The sequence below is a fragment of the Lissotriton vulgaris genome, chromosome 3_2 (assembly GCF_964263255.1).
Source record: "Lissotriton vulgaris chromosome 3_2, aLisVul1.2, whole genome shotgun sequence".
Taxonomy (NCBI): domain Eukaryota; kingdom Metazoa; phylum Chordata; class Amphibia; order Caudata; family Salamandridae; genus Lissotriton; species Lissotriton vulgaris.
Genome location: NC_141690.1, coordinates 278,741,046 through 278,760,133, shown reverse-complemented (window position 1 = coordinate 278,760,133; position 19,088 = coordinate 278,741,046). Strand labels below are relative to the sequence as shown.

Here is a 19,088-nt window from a genome sequence, read left to right as displayed (position 1 = left end):
GCCTGCATCTCAAGATCGGACCTGACGTTGCGCTGCAGTCTGCCTTCTTCGTGCTACTAATCTATGCGCATCTAATGGAACAGCACAGCACGGTAAACACCGATTAATGATGCGCATCAGCAGACCAACTCAACAAAAATGAAAATACAAGGATGTACTTATTTATTGATTTCGTTCTGCGCTTTTGTTTTATAACTGGGGCGCCATACAGCAGCCCAGTGTGTGGTCAATACATTAAAACAAAATTTGGTTGAGTGTTCGGATGTAAACCTAAAATGGCATACATATATTATTAGCATCTCAAAAAACAAGTATTGGCCGCGAAAGTGATCGGATGCACTTAATGACCCGTGAAGGAGGAAAGACCGAAGGCTGCATGCGTAACCGCAAGCTTTAGGCCAGTAAAAGCTTTGGTAGCACTTTCAATACCCACTTACTAAATGTCTCGCATACAGCGCATGCGCTGGATCAGGCGAGACCTAAAAATGGACGTTGAGATGGCAAGAGCCTTGCGGCTCTACAAGCCAGAGGATCATTTAGAAAAACATCACATAACAGACGACCGACAGAACATTTAGCTTTTCAATAGTGGTAACAGTTCAGGCGCTTCCATGCAGAAAGCGAAGATATTCCTTTGAGCCAGGGCTAAAGAAAGACCCAGTGCCGAAGAGGCTTAAGCCAAATATGAATGGATTGTATGTAAAGTTATATTGAGGGGTATAGCACACTAGTCGCCCCAGAGGGTATCAGACACTACTATGTATTCCAGCCTCCGCAGCCAACAGCTGCTGAGGTGGGGAGGTTCTTAGAGGAATGGAATAAGGAGTAAAGGAGTAAGAGTGAACTGAGAAAGATACTAAACAGGGTGTATGTAACTCTAAAAACACCTGTTAAATTCCCACCAAAGGGAGACTGGAACAAACAAGAGCACCTCTGACTTCTGCAAAGTTGTTGAGTATCTCTCAAATAAGGGAGCAGTAAAAGTAGTTAGACAAGTACAAGAAAGGGATTTACTCAGTTTACTTCCTAATACCAAACAAAAGACCTAATCTTAAGATTGTTCATGTATCTGAGATTTCTAAATTTGTAAAAAAACAAATTCAAAATAATAGTACTTGAAAAAATACTTACAATGGTTGTAAGGGAGGATGCATAGTGGGCATTCATTAAAAGGACTTCCGCTTATACATCCCCATCAACGAGTCACAGAAAGCACCTCGGGTGTGTAATGGGGCAAGTTCACTACTGGTGCAAAGAGTTACAGTTTGGAACAAAGTGATCGCGGAGTGTTGACTGCATGTGTTGCAGTCGTTGTAGTGTACTGAAGGTGCCGGAGCACGCATAGCTCTCCCTTCCTAGACAACTGATTGGAGAATGCAAATGTGTTCATATGGTGCCAGAAAAGAAAAAATCAAGTGATAAAACACTGTTCATCCAGGGATTATCCATCAGCTGGGAGCAATCACCAGTCAGCCTGGCCCAACAGAAAAGCTACATGGGAGCAGAGCTGGATTTGGGAATGGCCAAGGAGAGGTTATATGCACTGAAGGAGCAAGGTCTCCTTTACCAGACATCACATTTTCTGATTGAGAGGGCAGTGAGGAACGTGTTAGGAATGGTGGGGTATTTTTGTTCCATTCACCCTCTTGGCCAGGTTTCCTATGAGACTGATACATCAGGGGCTCTTGAAATTAGTGGTCTCGGGTGTTGGTGGATTGCAATGATCAAATGGTTGTTACAGGCAAATTGAGGAAAACATTAAAATGGCGAATGATAGTAAACCTGAATAAAGATGTGGAGTTCAATCCCAACCATTACAAGAACGTAGAACACTTGGTGGGGTGCTGCTCAATGACTCTAAAAATCAGGACCGTGGGTGTAGGAGGAGGCAGCCAAACTCAAATGTATTGGAACTGAAAACTGTGCCTTTCACGCACAAATAAAGGGAAACCGGGCACAAATACAAACCGAATAACAGAACTATGTGCAAACCCCAAAAGTGGCCCAGAGACATATGTACTATCACAGTTGGCACAAGGCATCAGAATGTTTTCAACACAATGAAACACCCTGGTAGTGGCAATATATTTATCATGAGAACAAAATGTGCAAGCAGATGAGCAGGAATCGGACACCAATGGGAACTGGAATAAAGGTTCGTTAAATCAGGTTCCATACCTGCGAAACACCAGACCTAGATCTCTTTGGATCACTTGCAAATGCAACATTCCAAAATGCTGCATCCAGATTTCCACAGCACTAGTCGCAGGGAAATGGGCTGCCAATGAATTGGTCACAGAACTTTGCATATGCTTTTCCACCAAATTCCACCGGTAATCAACAACTACGGATATGCAAACATGACACTGCTGTTGATAGTTGCAAGTACCTTGTATGTCGAATCCACAGAAGAACTAACGGTGATTGCATAGAAACCAATTAATACAAAATACCCCTATTCCCGGAACTGTTAACATTGCAAAGGGAAAAAGTATGCCAGCCTGAAGCGATCAACCTGGTTCTGAGGACTAAATATTCGGTCACTTAAGAAAACTGCAAAGATCCCTGAACATTATCAGGGAGGCAAGAAGACCTTGTGGCAAAGTGGATAGGATTTGTCAAGTGATGCACAAAGGAAGGTCTCTCAGGCCACTTTACGGATGATGCAACAGTTATTAAGCTCTCAATCCACTTTTTAGCCTCAAAGGTTTGTGTGTTTATGCTGTTGTTTCTGTCCGATAAAGTTGCATAGGCAAGAGAAGCTTCCAAAAAGAATTTATTTTGCCACTCCAGTAATTTAAAATATTCTTTGAAGAGGTCAAATAATTTGACTACTACGCTCCTTTCTAGCACCTAGGTGAAGTCTTAACTTCTTGGTTCTAGCACAACCCATTAAGCAATCGATCAATCCGTACTTGTAGAGCGCAGCTGATCTCCTGTGAGGGTATCCTGGCACTGAGTTGCTGGACTAGTCAAAGAGCCAGGTCTCGAGTCTCTTCCTGAAGTCCATCAGTGTGGGTGCTGTTCGGAGGTGGAGAGGGAGGGCGTTCCGGACTTGGTGGGAAAAAAAGCATCCTCCGCTGTCGCTGCAGCCAAACACACCTTATCCATTCCCCCTAGTGCTCAGTCCACACGTAAACTAGGGGCAACTATGGCTTTCTTAGGGAACATTCCCCTAGATGACATCTGAAAAGCAGCAACTTGGTCTACACCACACATGTTCACAAAATACTATTGTGTTAGACGTGCAAGCAAAACAACAAGGTAGTGTGGGCCAGGCTGTATTAAGAACACTTTTTCAAATCACTGCAACAGATACAGGTAGCCACCGCTAAGGAGGTAACTGCTGTATAGTCTATGCACAAGAATATGATCTACAGCTCATGACTAGAACGGAAAATGCTTCTTACCAGTATGCATCTGTTCTTGGCATGTAGAGCTGTAGATTTGTATACGCCCACCCACCTCCCCAGATACCTCTATCTGTTCCAGTACAATCTTACTTGGATACATTAAACAAGGACATCCTTTTCTATTTCCTACTAACTCCATCCTAACCCTCCACGTCACAACAATCTGGAGATGGAGTCGATGCCCATGCGCACTATCGTCCTAAGCAGGAGTCTCATACCTTGTGACTACAAAGACTTCTTCCAAGACAAAAACAAAGTGCAAACATCTAAGCCCAACACCAGATGGCGTTCTATGCACAAGTATACGAATCTACAGTTCTACATGCCAAGAACAGATGCTTAATGGTAAGTAGCATTTTCCTTAATTCGCAGCTAGGCACGCTTTTAGAATCCCATGCAGACCACCTTCCTCCCCGGTGAAGGGAGGTTGGTTTCAAAGGAGTGAGGTTTCAATGGGAATATGGGGCATTGTGGGCTTGTGCTTGATGTCATTTTGGGGTCACATGACCCTGATTGACACCCACAAGGAAAAACCAGGAACGTGGCTCTTTATGAACCCAATCACTGGAGGGCAGAATAATGTACAGCACATTGATATAGAAGAGCTCCAAGCTGCAAAACTCTTGTTTTATGCAAATAAATTGTCTCTTGTGTAAGACAGCTGCAACTAAATGTTTTTTTCAAAAATGAAGAAGAGTTCTAAGGAGAGGTGGAGAATTCAGAGACAAAGTAATTTTTTCTTCTGCTGCTTGTCTGTAGGTTTGGCGCGATTCACTCTGTTCGGATTCTCTACGACAGAACTTGTGCCTTTGTAAACTTCCCAAGCAAAGAGGCAGCAGAAGCGGCCTTTTCAGCCCTGCAGGTGAGACTTTTTTTGGACTGCTGATTTTCCCTGCATCGGTTTTCTTATGCTGATTTGTGCATTTTCTATTTTATTTTATAGTTTTTGCCATTTTTATGTTCAAGTTTCTTATTTTCTTTACCTTGATGTTTTTCTCTGCTTCTCATTTTCTGTTACGTTGACAGCATCTCTCTTTCTGACAGACATCTGCGCTTTTGCCCAAATATTATGGGTTTTCATTTTCATGGTCTCATTGTTTCCCTCCCTATGACCACCATCTCCTGGACTAGGGCTTCCTCTGCCGTAGTTTCCTTTACTTTAGAGAATCAATTGCATCTTCCCTCCCCCTCACCTCCTCCCACTCCAAAGTTATTAAATTCTCAGAGAAAACTGGATGCAACAGCACCTTAACTCCATGTCCCTGTATTTTCTGGACATTTTCCATTTTAATATTTTGTCTCGACTGAGGTGCTCACACGCCTGGGGTAAATTGTGGGAGTGGCAAGTTTATCACACCTGTTAGTACCATTACTTACAATTGTGAACCCTAAACCAACCGTTTTGGTCTAGGATCCCAAACCACCTTAGCACTTGTAATGTTCTGCTGAGTGTGAACTGGCCCCACTTTCTTGCTATGGACTCGATCAAAAGAATTGTTGGGCTCTTAACTGAGCTATGGACACTAGTGGATAGGACAGTCTCTCACTTACACAGGTCACGCCCAAGAGTGACCTGTGGACACTTGAGCATAGGACTGTCTCTCACTGACAAGTCAACGCCGTCTCCTCATCGTGCTTCAACATCCTGCGCATGCTACGTAAGATCTTCCGGTGGATCCCCACCGAGACCAGGAAGACGGTCACCCATGCCCTCGTCACCAGCCGTCTGGACTACGGCAACTCCCTCTACGCCGGAACCACCGCCAAACTCCAGAAGAGACTCCAGTGGATCCAGAACGCCTCAGCACGACTCATCCTGCACATCCCCCGCCGCAGCCACATCTCCGGACACCTGAGAGACCTGCACTGGCTCCCGGTCAACAAGAGAATCACCTTCCGTCTCCTCACCCACGCACACAAAGCCCTAACCAGCCAAGGCCCAGGATACCTCAACAGCCGCCTCAACTTCTACGCTCCCAAACGCCAGCTTCGATCGACCAGCCACGCCCTCGCCGCCGTCCCCCGCATCCGAAGAGCCGGTCCTTCTCCTACCTCGCCGTCAAGACATGGAACTCCCTCCCCACCCACCTCCGCCTGACCCAGGACCACCTCGCCTTCAGGAAGCAACTCAAGACCTGGCTGTTCTAGCAGTAGCGGACCCCCCTCCCCCAGCGCCTTGAGACCCTCTGGGTGAGTAGTGCGCTATATAAATGCGATGATTGATTGATTGATTGACTGACTGACACAGGTCACACCCAAGAGTGAACTGTGGACACTGGAGGATAGGACTGCCTCTCACTGACACAGGTCACACCCAAGAGTGAACTGTGGACACTGGAGGATAGGACTGCCTCTCTCTGGCACAGTTCACGCCCAAGAGTGAACTGTAGACACTAATGGATAGGACGGTCTCTTACTGGCACAGGTCACACCCGAGAGTGAACTGTGGACACTGGAGGATAGGACTGCCTCTCAATGACACATGTCACACCCAAGAGTGAACTGTGGACACTGGAGGGTAGAACTGCCTCTCATTGACGCAGGTCCCACCCAAGCGTGAACTGTGGACACTAGTGGATAGGACTGCCTCTCAATGACACAGGTCACACCCAAGAGTTCCTTACAGGTGGAGTGAGTGACCTTGTTGCTTGGGATGATTTTTGGGGGTTATGATTTTTAGGTGTTGTTTTTTTGATTCATGGTATTGTTAGGAAGTATTATTACTTAGATTTCAAAAAAGGGTAGATGAGAGGAAATAAAGAAAGCAGCAAATACTGACTTTTGGTACTGAGACACACAAGTGACCAGGTACGGTATTTTTCATTTTGGGGATTTTGCAAGCAATTGGCCCTGACAGCCTGCTGTTTTTTTTGTATTTTTACTGTAATACACAATGTTTGATATCGTATTCAGTCTACAACCTTCAGCCAGGTAATACGCTGGTGAGGCTCTGAAATTTGTTCCTGTCTAGATGTGGTGATTGTTAGAAGTACTCCAGCATTTTTAACCTCATGTTACTAAAGGCTGCTTAGGAAACCCTGTAAGAAGACTATTTGTAGAGTCCAGGCATAAGTTAGCCATTGCTCCCAGCACAGTGTGCCACTGGTGACTTGGTATTAAACATTTCACCTCCTCTTGTAGGGTTTAATGGATTAGTCCTTTGGTAATCTAGCATATCACCCAGCTTTCCCCTTCACCTTTGGCACAAGGATTTGCCTAAAGAGCATTTAGGCCTTTTCACCACGTTATTATCCCACACAGTTGTGGTGGTGTTGATGAGAGGCTTATGAGTGTTTTAAACGAGTCTCAAGCCAACATATCCGCATGCTGACAAGGGCACTGAAATATATCTTCATGGACTATTGTGGACAGATGTACAAGTTGTAGAACATCTGCTGGTGACTGATTTCAGTTTGGGGTGACCTGTTGGGTCAGTGATTGAATATGTTATCTGGACATGCATTGCCATTCACCCATATTCTCTCGCCTGTGGTTACATTGTAATTTTCTCTGCACTTTTGTCACATAGTCATTTTCAATTTTTTCAAATAAATACTTGTTTATATGCATGTTGTGAACCTTCCACAATATATTTTATACTTTTTGTTGTAACTTACATTCCTGTTATGTCTTTTTAAATGTTAAACGCTTGCTTCTCACTTCATTGTTTTGGTTTTCCTGCAGGGGGCTGAGGTAGAAGGAACCAAGTTTATATTGCAGCTGCGCCATCCTGATCATGCCACCCCTACACTTGCAGCGACCAGCGGAAGACCAGCGCCAAAGTAGGTATGCACGCATAGTTTCTAAGGACCCCGTCCTCGCCAGTGCTCCCAAATAGTGATACTGGAAACTGGTGTAGTGAAGAATTGAGAGAGAGAGGGGTGGATACTTATGCTCTTACGGCACAGTGACACCCTGCTTGCTACCACTAGCGTGGCCGCAGCCAGTGGAAGTCAGGAGCCAAAGTAAGCATGCAAGCATAGTTGGGACTCCATCCTCTCTAGTCCTTCCCAAATAGGTATACTGGAAGTTGGGATAGAAAAGAATTGAGAGAGGGGTACTTATAAGCGTGCTCTTATGGCACTTTGTCGCCTCCTGCAGTAAATGAAGCCTTAGATGGTCTTGTTACTGGGTAACTCTCTGGACCATCCAGCTTTCTTCTCTCTTCTTGTGGTGATGTTGCAGCACACTCGTCTGCTGGGGTAAGTCCTAGAAGGCGTGGTTTTAAAGATTGATTTACATGCTTGATCCTCATTGAGGATGAGAATGAAGGAATGGAAGGGAGGCCTTTCAGAAGGTGTCCTTCAGTATCATTCTAAATATCCCCTTTAGAACCTCCTTAATATGTCTCTACTTTGTTTGATTCCATAGAAATGTAAGATAGTGTTGACTTTGCTCTGCCTCAGTAAGGCGAGTAAAGCCCTTGCTTTTTGGCTTTCACAATTTAACTTATTAGTGTCTTGTAAAGGAAGCAGTGCAGTCTTACCAGTGTTGTAGCCGGTGACTATTGAGCCTTGCACTCATTTTTCTCTGGAGCGATACAAGACGCTTTTGAGTTCCAGCTTACCCTCAGCCCTAACAAACTGAAACACCAGGTACCCTATTCTGCCCAACCCTCAATCACACCAAGCCTACCTACTCCACTTCTATCATACCTTCCCCAGCCCTAACACCCACCTCCACCACAAGCACCCAGAGCTCTAAAAACTGCCCCTTCCCCAACCCAAGCCCAAAAACCCATTCAGGCCGCAACGCCCCTCTGCCCTCAAAAACCCAGCTCTTCCCTTCCTCCAACCCTCCCCTAGCCCTGAGCCCCAAAACCGCCCCCTGCCCAGTCCTGAACCCTAAAAGTGGACCTTTTCCTAGCACTGAGACCTAAAACCGGCCCCTGCAACAGCCCCTTCACAGCCTCCAATTCCACAGACACTACCCTACCTCTAAGGCATATACACTACTCCTTCCCTCTCCCCAGCCATAAATAATAATAAAAACATTTAAGTGCCTGGTCACCCCACCCCAAGTCCAACTTCCTGGCAGTTTCTGAGGGCCTGCATACAGTGACAAATGATGTTCCGTGCGAGACGGAAACCATGGCCTGGAGGTGGTAACTCTTCTCTCTCTATCTGCTAGGGAGGTCGGTCTTTGCCCTCTCTGGGCATCCTCATGCACCACTGGCAGCCCCTTAGCAGTCCCACTCACTGCAAGAACACCACCCTCTTCAGTACCACAGCTGACATTGGGACTCTCTGTGCTGGGACGTTCAGGTGACCTTCGGAGCCAGAGAGAATGGATTGCCTTGGTGCCAAACTCCCAACTGCAGCCCCATTTGTAGAGACCTGACTAGACCAAAGCTGTGCCTGGCCACAGCACCAAATTGTGAAAAATTAAGATGATTTCCTGACTATACTTGAGCCCTCCTCTAGTGCTGTGCGACAGGCCTAGCACCTGTGTTTGTATCTCTGTGCTCCACTGCACCTTTGAGTGCCAGAGCAGCTAACAGTGAGCACCAGGTCAAGAGCAACCAGGGCGCACAAGCATGCACAGTCCAGAAGTGCCGCCATGGTCTTGTCTTGACTGGCGTTGAGAGGAACCTGGCCGCAGCACCTTGAGATACTTCTGTCGCTTTCCGGTGACCCGCTCCTGTCGCTTTCCGGTGACCTGCTCCTGTCGCGTTCGGCTGAGCCGCTCCGGTCTCCTGCCTCGGCATACAGGGCCACATTGTACAAGTTGCTACAATATGAAATAGGCCTCCCGCTCTGCAGTGACTGCATGAGGTTGTAAGGGTCTGGGCCGGCCATCTACAACTCCCTATCCTGAGCTGGCTAGTAGATCCTGTAGAGTGTAGCTCGAGCCTGAGGAAACAATGCATTAAAATAAGGAATATTGTGTGGCATTCACCCTGTGGTTAGATTCTGTCTGGGTGCTGACTGCTCCGCGATGTTGGAGTAGAGACAATCTCCATTAGGGTGCCACACTGAAGGCTGGTGCCCTCGTTGCGAAATTGGTCAGGCTAAGCCCTTGTGCGGCTTGCAACCGGGTACAGGCAGAGGCAGAGAAAAGCACACCCAGCGCTTATCCACACTACAAGCAGTCCCCCTCCCAGCCCGTGGTGGTTTTTAGCGCAAGGCTTCCCATTGCTGACTGCTTGTGCTGCCACTTGAATTTACAGTTGGATGGGGATGGAGGTGTGGGGGCGGGGGGGGGGGGAGGGGGGAGAGGAGCTGTGCCTGCTCTTCACTATGACCAAAAACCATCTACCCTCTAAGACAGCCAAACAAAGTACCATGGACAAATATGCACTACGGCACCGGACATGAGCGGGCCACCAGACAATGCAGCACTGCTGGTGGCCATTAAGCAGTCCGGGATATGTTGGATGCTAAGACTCGGATGTTAACCTGCTCCGTCAAGATCTCTGGAGAGCGGTAGGGCAAATCACTGCAACTGAGACCAGCATATCCGGTGTCGAGGATTCGGTCACAACGGTACGGTGAAAAGTCAACACCTTGAAAGTCGTGACAAAGGAGCTGGCAGCGTGCATGGAGAATGCTAAAGACCGGCGCATCGCAATAATCAGCTGTGTTTTTTGGGAGGGCTTCCTGGAGGGTGTGAGGGTTCTTTCATGGACAAGTTCTTGACTGAATGGCTCAGATCAGCGATTCTTGCAGAATCTCTCTCGGCGTGCTTTGTGGTGGAAAGAGCTGACAGAGCACTGGAGCACTTGGGGCGAGACCGGGACCGGTGATCGCCAGGATTCTTAACTACGTGGACGTGATTGGTAAATTTGACAGAATTCTCTACCAATCACAACTATACTATACTATACTATACATAAGTGGCACAACAGTGTCAGTCCGTCACTGGAGCAAAACCACACCTGTAGGACTTTGAAATCCAATAAATGATCCTGTACCCTGCATGCTTGAGTTGGCTTCAGCTCACAGACTGTTCTTTGACTCTCCAGAGGAAGAAATGCCCGGACAGATGAATCGGTGACACTGAAGCCACACACTCCGCCCCACGTGGACTCCGATTCCTTTCATGGCATTGACGGACCCATCCAGCCATGTCTACCATAAAGCACCGCAATTGATCCCACTCCTCCTGGTGGACCACGTCGATGATGCACCTTAAGTTGCCACATGGGGGAAATCTGCGTGACTTGTGTTTTCAGCAAATGGACTTTTCGAGTTCCACGGGAGCCACTCGAGTGGTAGACATTTTCTTTGCATTAGTAGGGTGTGACCTGCATGTTCAACTGCACCCCTAGAGATAATGGTTTAACTTTCCCTAGCGCAGTTCTTAGTTGGGGAAAGGATATGGAGATCCATTGGTGATGGTCCCTTGCCGGCCACCATTGGTGTCCTGGGGGGTGCCTCTTTCATGGCAGATACTTCTCACGGAAGTACAGGGAAGCGAAGGGGTTTATTTAACTGTTTTAACTTGCAGTGTACAGACCAAGCGCGCACACTTCCTCGGTCCATATACAGAAGCTCACACCCCCTTACTCTAGCTGCTGATGTATGACAGTGGCTCTATGGGTCCCTTAGGAGAAATCCACGTCATTATGTGGAATGTGCGAGGGGTCCTTGACGTGATAAAATGAGACGTGGCTCTGAAAGATGCTAAGCGAATGAAGGATGACAAACTCCTCCTAAAAGAGATGCATCTTCTGGGTTCCAAGGTCCCTTGCCTAGCCAGGTATGGCTATACACAGCTATACCACTCTGGTTTTGTGAGGGTATCGCAGGGTACAGGCGTCCTGATACATAGTAGGAGCCCCTTCGAGCCTACCAAAACCTGGATAGACAATTGGTTATCCCTTGGAGACCGGCACACTATATGGGGAGCCTCTCACACTATGCAGTAAGTATGCCTCCTCCACCACTGGGACAGCTTTTCGTTGATCAGGTGATAGGTCTTGGGGGGGGGGGGGGAACGACCTAGCAGTCTTTCAGTAATAGGAAGGTGGCTCACCCGGGAAAGAAATGAGGGGATCCAAGAGGGGCCGAGGGGGTCTGAGAGGGGCTCCCTGGTATCTGTGTTGGGTGGGGCGGATGCCTAGAGGGCATATCATCCAGGAGGCATGGGGCATATGTATTATTTGGCTGTTCATGGCTTCTTCTCAAAACTGGCCTACCTTTTGGTCCCCAGCTGCTTCCTCTATAGGGTGTCAGATGTAGACATATTGACCAGAGGGTTTTCCGATCACTCTCCTGTGGCCCTGAGGCTTTCACGTGGGACCGGGATGTCCTGCCGTTTGCTGGCGCATGTCGCCATGGCATTTGCAGAACCCTTCCTACAAAGCGCTCCTGCACCAGCCCATTGAGGAATACTTTACCCTCAATGCCGCTACAGCTGCCTCTGCAACAATATTGTGGGAGGCATTCAAGCCAACGCTCTGAGGTGTAGATATTTGCTTTTGCACTGGAGAGCGTAGGCGTAGAGCCAGTACTCTAGGAGACATTGAGACAGATGCTGATGCTGATGCTGGATGAGCGTGGCCACCGGGAAGAATGTGGTGGGGCGTGGCGCCAACAGGCCGAGCTCCGCAGCAGTCCATCAGTTACTACTAGACGACTCCAGACCGGCCTGGCAGGCTGCACAAAGCTGCATATATCAATGGGGCGACAAATCTAGTACCTTGTTACATAGGTTATGTCAAGCCGCTTGTGATGTCTCTCCAGTGCCGGTGATCTGTGATGCTCAGGGTAGGTTGCTGGTACCTCTGAGGTGGCCCAGAATTCGCTGCTTATTTTGGGGCGGTGTACACTTGGTGGAAGGAGGTGAATGTAATCAAATCATATAATTTATCGAGGCCCTGCCTCCACAGTCCCGACAAACCCTGCCCAGATGGAGGCAGCAATTCCTGAGGAGGATCCCTCTTCGGGTCTAGCGGAGCTGCCTGTGAGGCCCTGGGACCTTAAGGATTACCTAGCAAATTTCTTTTAGACTTATATGCCCCAATTATCGAAACATCTCTTGGGGGTGATCCACTCTGCGCTGGAGGAGTTGCTGCTCCCACAAGCCTTGAGGCATGCCGTGTTTATAGACCTCCTTCAGCTGAGCCGCCCACCTGAGGAACACTCCTCGTACCGCCCAATCTCTCTTCTAAGCTTGGAGATGAAACTCATGGCTAAGACCTTGGCCACCAGACTAATTAAACACTTGCTAAATGAAGTTCATCCAAACTAAGCGGGCAGAATGCCTCAGCGAGCTACAGGCAGTTCGGGCTGGACTGTTCCCATGGGGAACAGGGTCAAGACTGATTTGCATATGGCTGGGTTCATACTGGAATGGCACGGTGAGCAAAAAACGATGGATTTATGCCAAGATCTCTGTACTGGGGAGAATGTATGACATTGTTCTGCATTCTCTCCATCAATTGTTCTTTTTGCATTTGTCACCCCGAGTGGGACGGGTATGCCCAATCGTGGGTTCTGGACTCACTGGGCCACTGGAGTCAAGCTATCCTGGCTGTTGAGGGTTAAAACCCCGAACCCGGTCCTAGGATGCTTTTTTCCATTCCAGGGAGTACCTGGCCTGGCAGTTTGGGCTTGACTGTTTCCATTGGGCGCAGGGTCAAGACTGATTTGCATATGGCTGGGTTCAAACTGGAAGGTCATGGTGACTAAAAAAACAATGGATTTATGGCCAGATCGCTGTACTGGGGTGAATGTATGACATTGTTCTGCCTTCTGTCCATTAATTGTTCTTTTTGCATTCAGCGAGCCACATGTCAGAATATTAGGTGCGTGTACAATGCCTTGGCTCTGGGAGACTTATTGTGGACCAGTGACGGTACTACTAGTGGATGTAGATAAAGCTTTCAATTCAGCCAAGTGGGAGTACCTGTTTGTCCTTAAGCAAGTGAACCTGGGCTCCAGATTTCATTTGTATATGCACTTGCTATAGACAATCTGTCCGCCACATAGAGAGCTTTGTACGGACGATGTCCTATTCTTCCTCAGACCTGGTGGCCTCAGGACCCCGCATTTTGCAGATCATGCAGATCTTTGGTAAGACCTAAATAAACGCTGCAAAGTCTGTGATGTTTCCTGTTGGAGTTGGAGCTGGCGATTTGGAGTGGGCGTCTGGGTTGATGCTGGCCACCGGGAACGAGGGGTTGGGGGGAGGGTTCGGATATTGAGAGTAGGTTTCTCCAGACCGGCCATAATTTAGCCTTGGTGCTGTCATGCATCAAAGAGAAGAAAAAGGCATGGTCCTTGTTGCTGCTGTCCTTCTTAGGTAGATCGGCAATTTTTAAAATGGTTTCCCTACCCCGATTACTACACCAGTTTCAGAACTACCCATCTGCTATTCCCACGTCATGGTTTAGAATGGTCATGCGTCCAGAGCGGGTTCTTCTGGGGGGGAGGGGCAGCACGTATTGCAGCCGTAGATGTGTGTTCGTATTATGCTGCATCCCGTCTACTGATTATAAACAACTGGTGGTATGACCCCCAGGAGGACCCAGCGTATGAGTCGGGGAGATGGGTGATGCCTACCTGCTTGACTAACTCTATAGGAGGAGGAGGGTGGGGCTTCTTCCTTTGTCAACCCAGGCGGTTTTAGATACCTGGAGACGCTCCCTCCGGTGGATGGGGTGGTGGGGGAAACTGACATAATGGACTCTCTTGTGGCTGAGCACTATCTGGATTAAAGTGGCCCTTTTGGGTTGCTTCCAGAAATGGGATACCATAGGAATATCCACTCTAAGAGGTGTTATGTGAGGTATGGTGTTAAAATCTATTTGAGAGATGCAAAGTGACTATTGGATGCACCGTGGCCAATTCTATGAATATATGGAGTTTCAGCACGCCTTGTCCCCTTATCTCAGGGACCTCCAGGAGCTGCCAGAGTTTAGCCCATTGAGGGCAAACTCTTGATGGGAGCCTTGGGTACCCAAAAGATCACGAAAATATATCAGTCCCCGCACACAAACCGTTCCAACACACTGCCAGCATTAAGGCCGGCTGGAAGGTGGACATTGACAACCTAGATGATGACAGGATGGAGGCTCTGGAAACTCCCCATGCGGCGGCGATACCAGGCCATCTCTGCTTGATACAACTAAAATACCTACACAGAGCCTCATTTACACAGCGCCACCTCTGGTTCAATGGTGTGATTGATTCCCCTGTGTGCCTCCGCTGTGGGCGGGTGAGGGTACATTCCTCCATACAATGTGAAACTGTGTAGCATCAACTTCTTTTTGGCGGGGTGAGATCTTGCTTCAGGGAGGCCTTTCCTGGGAAGTTCCTTTTTGTCCCCAAGTTAATTATCCTCCATAGCGCAGAGGGCAGAGCAGGGAATTGGTATAAAAGGCAGTTGATGTTGCTAGGGCTTACGTTGGCGAAAAGAGATGTAGCTAAAATGTGGAAAGTGTACACTCCTCCATCAATTGGGACCTGGAAGAGGGGGATGGACCATATTATGGGCCTTGAAGTAGTGTTGTTTCAGGCCAGTGGCAGCCCCCAAAACCAGCCAAATATGTGGCAGAGATGGGACGGTTATAGGGGTATAGTCCTAGCTCCTGTTAGCTCTCTCGATTCCCAGCTGGACGCCAAAATACACAACTATGGCACCACAACAAGAGAGACTGGGATGTGTCTAATGCTTAATTTGATTGTGGGATCTTCTGGGGCTACACGGTGTGCTGGGGGGGATGTATGGGACTGACAGCAAGTTGCGGTGTTGCATTTGTTTATGGGTTGTGTTTATTTTATTACAATCTCCTCTGTACGTTTGTAAGCCGGTTTGGCCATGATTTATTAGAAAAATCCATTAAAATGTAGTCATGTCGTTTTTGACCTACCTTATCTAAATGTGACCTACCTTATCTAAATGTGACCTACCTTATCTAAATGTGACCTACCTTATCTAAATGTGACCTACCTTATCTAAATGTGACCTACCTTTTCTAAATGTGACCTACTTTTTCTAAATGTGACCTACCTTTTCTAAATGTGACCTACCTTTTCTAAATGTGACCTACCTTTTCTAAATGTGCCTGTTTTCTCTCCCTAGAGTGTGTAAACTCCCTTCAGAGATGGAGTGTCACTTTTGGCGCAACACTGGCTGCACCAATGGAGAGAATTGCCACTTCCGCCACGTGCCCCAGAACAGAGGTGTTGATGCCAAGTAGCCCCTGTACTACTCACTTCTCGCTAGAGTAGAGAGCAGGAAAAGCGGCTTGGAGCGGGTGTCGCCAGATCGGGGCGCTCTCAGGCACAGTTCGTTCATTGGTTAATCAAAAGGAGGTTTTGACTGAGTTTACAGCTGAATGATTTCTGTTTTGTTTGTGTTGACATATAGCTTAAAAATCCCTCATTCATTTTTAAAAAACTAATTATTGCAGTTCAGATATATTTGATTCATGTAGGCAAAACCGCTTTTATTCTGGAATCAAAAAGCTGGTTGTTTCCTGTAGCACTCCAATCTGTCAAATGATTTTTGTGCGTTCCTGTCTGAGGCTATTAGGAAGATAAGGAGGGAGAAATGCATGGGAGGGAGTTACATCAAGAAAAGCAGTTTGGAGTAATCGGATAGAGCGACAAATTTCATGTATGTTAAGTAAGATATGTAGACTCAACACTAGTGTCTGTTGAGAGGTGGTTTGTCTCACCAGGCTCTCCGTTGATGTTTGCAACGACCCACATTGTAGCTCTGATCCTTTGAGGGTGCCTCAACAGAACCTATATATATTCTGAAGTCTCCACCATGCAGTTGTCTCCCATTCTGGCCCTGCCCTCTACTTTTCTGTTTGTGCAGCGTGCCAGGAATTCTGTGTGTACTCTTTTTATCATTTGAAAATAATTTTGTTCCTCCCAATAAAATGCCTTGTGTTATCTATGACAGAAGGAAAACATTTTCAATAAATATGTTGATTTATATTACAGAAATTTCGATAATAAACTTTTCTTAATTTACAACATTTCCATGTGAGCGTTTTTACCTTTAAATGAGTCTGTGTCTATGTAAAGGCTTTGCCCAGATCCGTGACATTTACATCTGTAATGCACAAGAATCCTCGTCTAGCACCAAAAAGAGAACTGCATTGAGTAATGTGTACATGGTCTCTACCGGCAGTGAACTGCCTGTATGAGGGGATGTTCAAAGTTGAAAGACAGATGTTTAGTCATAGAAAGAGGTGAGTGGCTAAGAGGCTTCGACTCCAGCCCCAGCGGACTCCCAGTATAGATCTGAAGCCTGTGATGTCATAGCACACATGGGTAGTCCCCAACCATGCATTCCAAGACCCCTCCCTACATACAGCGCATCACGTCTGTTAGAAGGTGGTTCTGATACTATGGGCCGCCCGGATTTTTTGCTTTTTGAGCACTTAATTGTTGAGCTTTTACTGTGGGGGAGCCTCCTAATCTGGGACTCACCCACAGTGAACTCATAATGAAGCAGACGGCATGGAGATTCTACTGGTGTCCCCCTGGCTTGACTAGGCCGCTGCGCAGCAGCTGGAGTATGGGGCACCGTGCTGGTTACATGCAGACACAGGTGTACATGCGTGTGCACACGTGTAGGGGCTGCGCAGGTAAGATTCCTAGCATGCACAGTCCAGGAGCAGCTACAGAGTGAATGGCATGGCTGGCTTATGCAGAATTGCGTGGTGACATGGAATAGGCTTTATACACGGGAAAGGAACATGCCAGGGAAAGTCAGTGTGTCTTACTGTGTTTTACTTCATTATTTTCCTATGGGGATGTGAGGCCCATGGCTAAAATTACTTCCACAAAGCCTACAGATTCCAGACACGCACTAATGTACAGTGTAGCAGATGTGAAAATGAGTATTCTGCTAACTCCAAAGTCATATTTGTACTGCTTTTGGGTCGTCCAGAAATGTCATATTTCTCTGAGTCTCTGGCTGGGGTCTGGCCATGGTAGGTTAGATTAATGACCTTTCCTCCCAGAGCGAGGATCTTCCCTCTAAGGAGAAAAGATAGGTGGAGCTAAAAGCCAATCCATCAACCGCTGTCACTGGGTGCCAGGCACCAGGTTGCCTCATGTGAAGGCAGTGAAGGGGGAAGGAGTTGGGTTTCAGAGGCCATGTGGCCAGAGACACTGGACGACGCCATTTTTGAACAACCCAGAGGCTGGAGAAGGAGGGAGCAGGGGCAGGGAAGTGATGTGTCGCTGTTTGATAGGACACCCAGAGACTTTCTGCCAGCCCCCCTACTCAACTTTTAAAAAGTACTTGCACAGGAAGAGAAGCTCTCTCTGGGGTGTGGTCTGCTGAGGTGGAAGGTGCTGGAGCCTGGCAAGGGGCAGTTGGAAGTAGAGACCCCCTGACTGTCACCCAGGCCCCTAACAGTACCAGAAGAAGCACCCAGGACCGGTGTGCTGAAGCAGGGGCCTCTGGGCATCGAGAAGAGAGGCGCAGGAGGAGAGCCAGGCGAAAGGCTGGTGCAGGGAGCCAGTGCTGACCGCTCCCTGCAGAGTCACCCTCTTGGAGACCCGGAGAGTGAAGGAGAGTGCTCCCAATGGCTGGGGGCACCACCAGGAGCAAGAAGATGCGAAAATGGGGCAGATCGGACCTCCAGGTGCTGAGATATGGCGCCCAGAAGGTGAGAGACCTTGGACCTGTGGCCCCCTGACGGCGAAGCGCGTGAGGCTCCGCCGCTGGTCCAGGAAAGACCCCCAGGGTGGATCAGGTCCCGGGGACTGCTCTCCAACGTGGAGATTTTGCGGATCCCGGGTGGGACCGGGGCCCCGGACAAGGAAGGAGGAGCCAGGGGCCCGGGTGGGACAGTGCCCCCCACCGAGGCCCCAGAAAGGGGCAGGAGCTTGAAGCGCCCCATGATGCCTTGCAAAGCATGAGGAATGGATTGTTTTTGGTGTTTTGGTGGCCCCCAGAGGAGAGGGGTCACCCTTGAGTGTGAAAAGGTGCTGGGGGGAGCTGCTGGAGCAGCGCAGTCTCGCCCCCACCACAAAGCTAAGTCCCTCCCTAGGTTTCTTGAGGATTTGAAAAGAATAACCCCTCAACTCTCAGCGAAGACTGCATTACCTCCTAGGCTGGAACTTTTGTTCTACAGCTGGGGGTTCATTGAGAAGTGCATCAAAGATTGAAGGGCTGAGTTGGAGATGTCTCGAGAAGGGCATCCCCTGGAGGTGAAATGGCGTAATTGCACTGAAATACATTTATTAATGGTTATTTCTTTTAGAGGGACTGATGTTCAATGCGAAGTACTGGTGTAAGGTGATGTCACAAGCAAAGTGGATTTAAGTGGCTAGACACTCCTGCTAGGGTGTCTGACGGTATTTACAACTTAATCCTCTGATCATCTGTGATGCCTTTAGGGGCTGTAATTGCAATGCATTTTTAATGATATCCAAATGTGCTCAGTACTGTCATTCTAAAGTGTGCGTAAACATGTAGTCTTGCTGCTGCGCTTAGGTGAAGACCTCAGACTGTTAGCCCTTAAGATGTAGAGGTGTATAATTTAGGGTCAGTAGGAGATGCTCAGTCAGGGTCATGTCACCAAGGCAGGTGTAGCCTGTTTAATGCTTGTTGAGATTATGGAGGGGGGTCGCCGCTGGGGTGGTGCCAGTGCGCAGGGCCCTCGCTCCAGGTTAAGGCCAATTCACTGCATTGGGGGCAAGATGATGTGCATACGTGGGAGTGGTGGTACTAGACCCCACCCCCCCTGCGGGAGGA

The 19,088-nt window shown here is 48.1% G+C and overlaps 1 protein-coding gene across 4 annotated transcripts in view; it reads left to right on the top strand.

Moving 5' to 3' along the window:
- TTC31 (tetratricopeptide repeat domain 31) overlaps positions 1–16,348 on the top strand; it is a 131,852-nt gene extending 115,504 nt beyond the window's left edge. For 2 of the 4 annotated variants that reach the window (XM_086964355.1, XM_086964354.1), the window contains exons 16-18: positions 4,173–4,275; positions 7,098–7,195; positions 15,444–16,348. In XM_086964355.1, the coding sequence (XP_086820481.1) occupies positions 4,173–4,275; positions 7,098–7,195; positions 15,444–15,561 (319 nt within the window). In that variant the 3' untranslated portion in view covers positions 15,562–16,348. Of the gene's footprint in view, positions 1–4,172; positions 4,276–7,097; positions 7,200–15,443 lie in introns of all 4 variants that reach the window. The other 2 variants (XM_086964358.1, XM_086964356.1) reach the window with 1 other exon arrangement.
- The last annotated feature ends 2,740 nt before the right edge of the window (positions 16,349–19,088 follow it).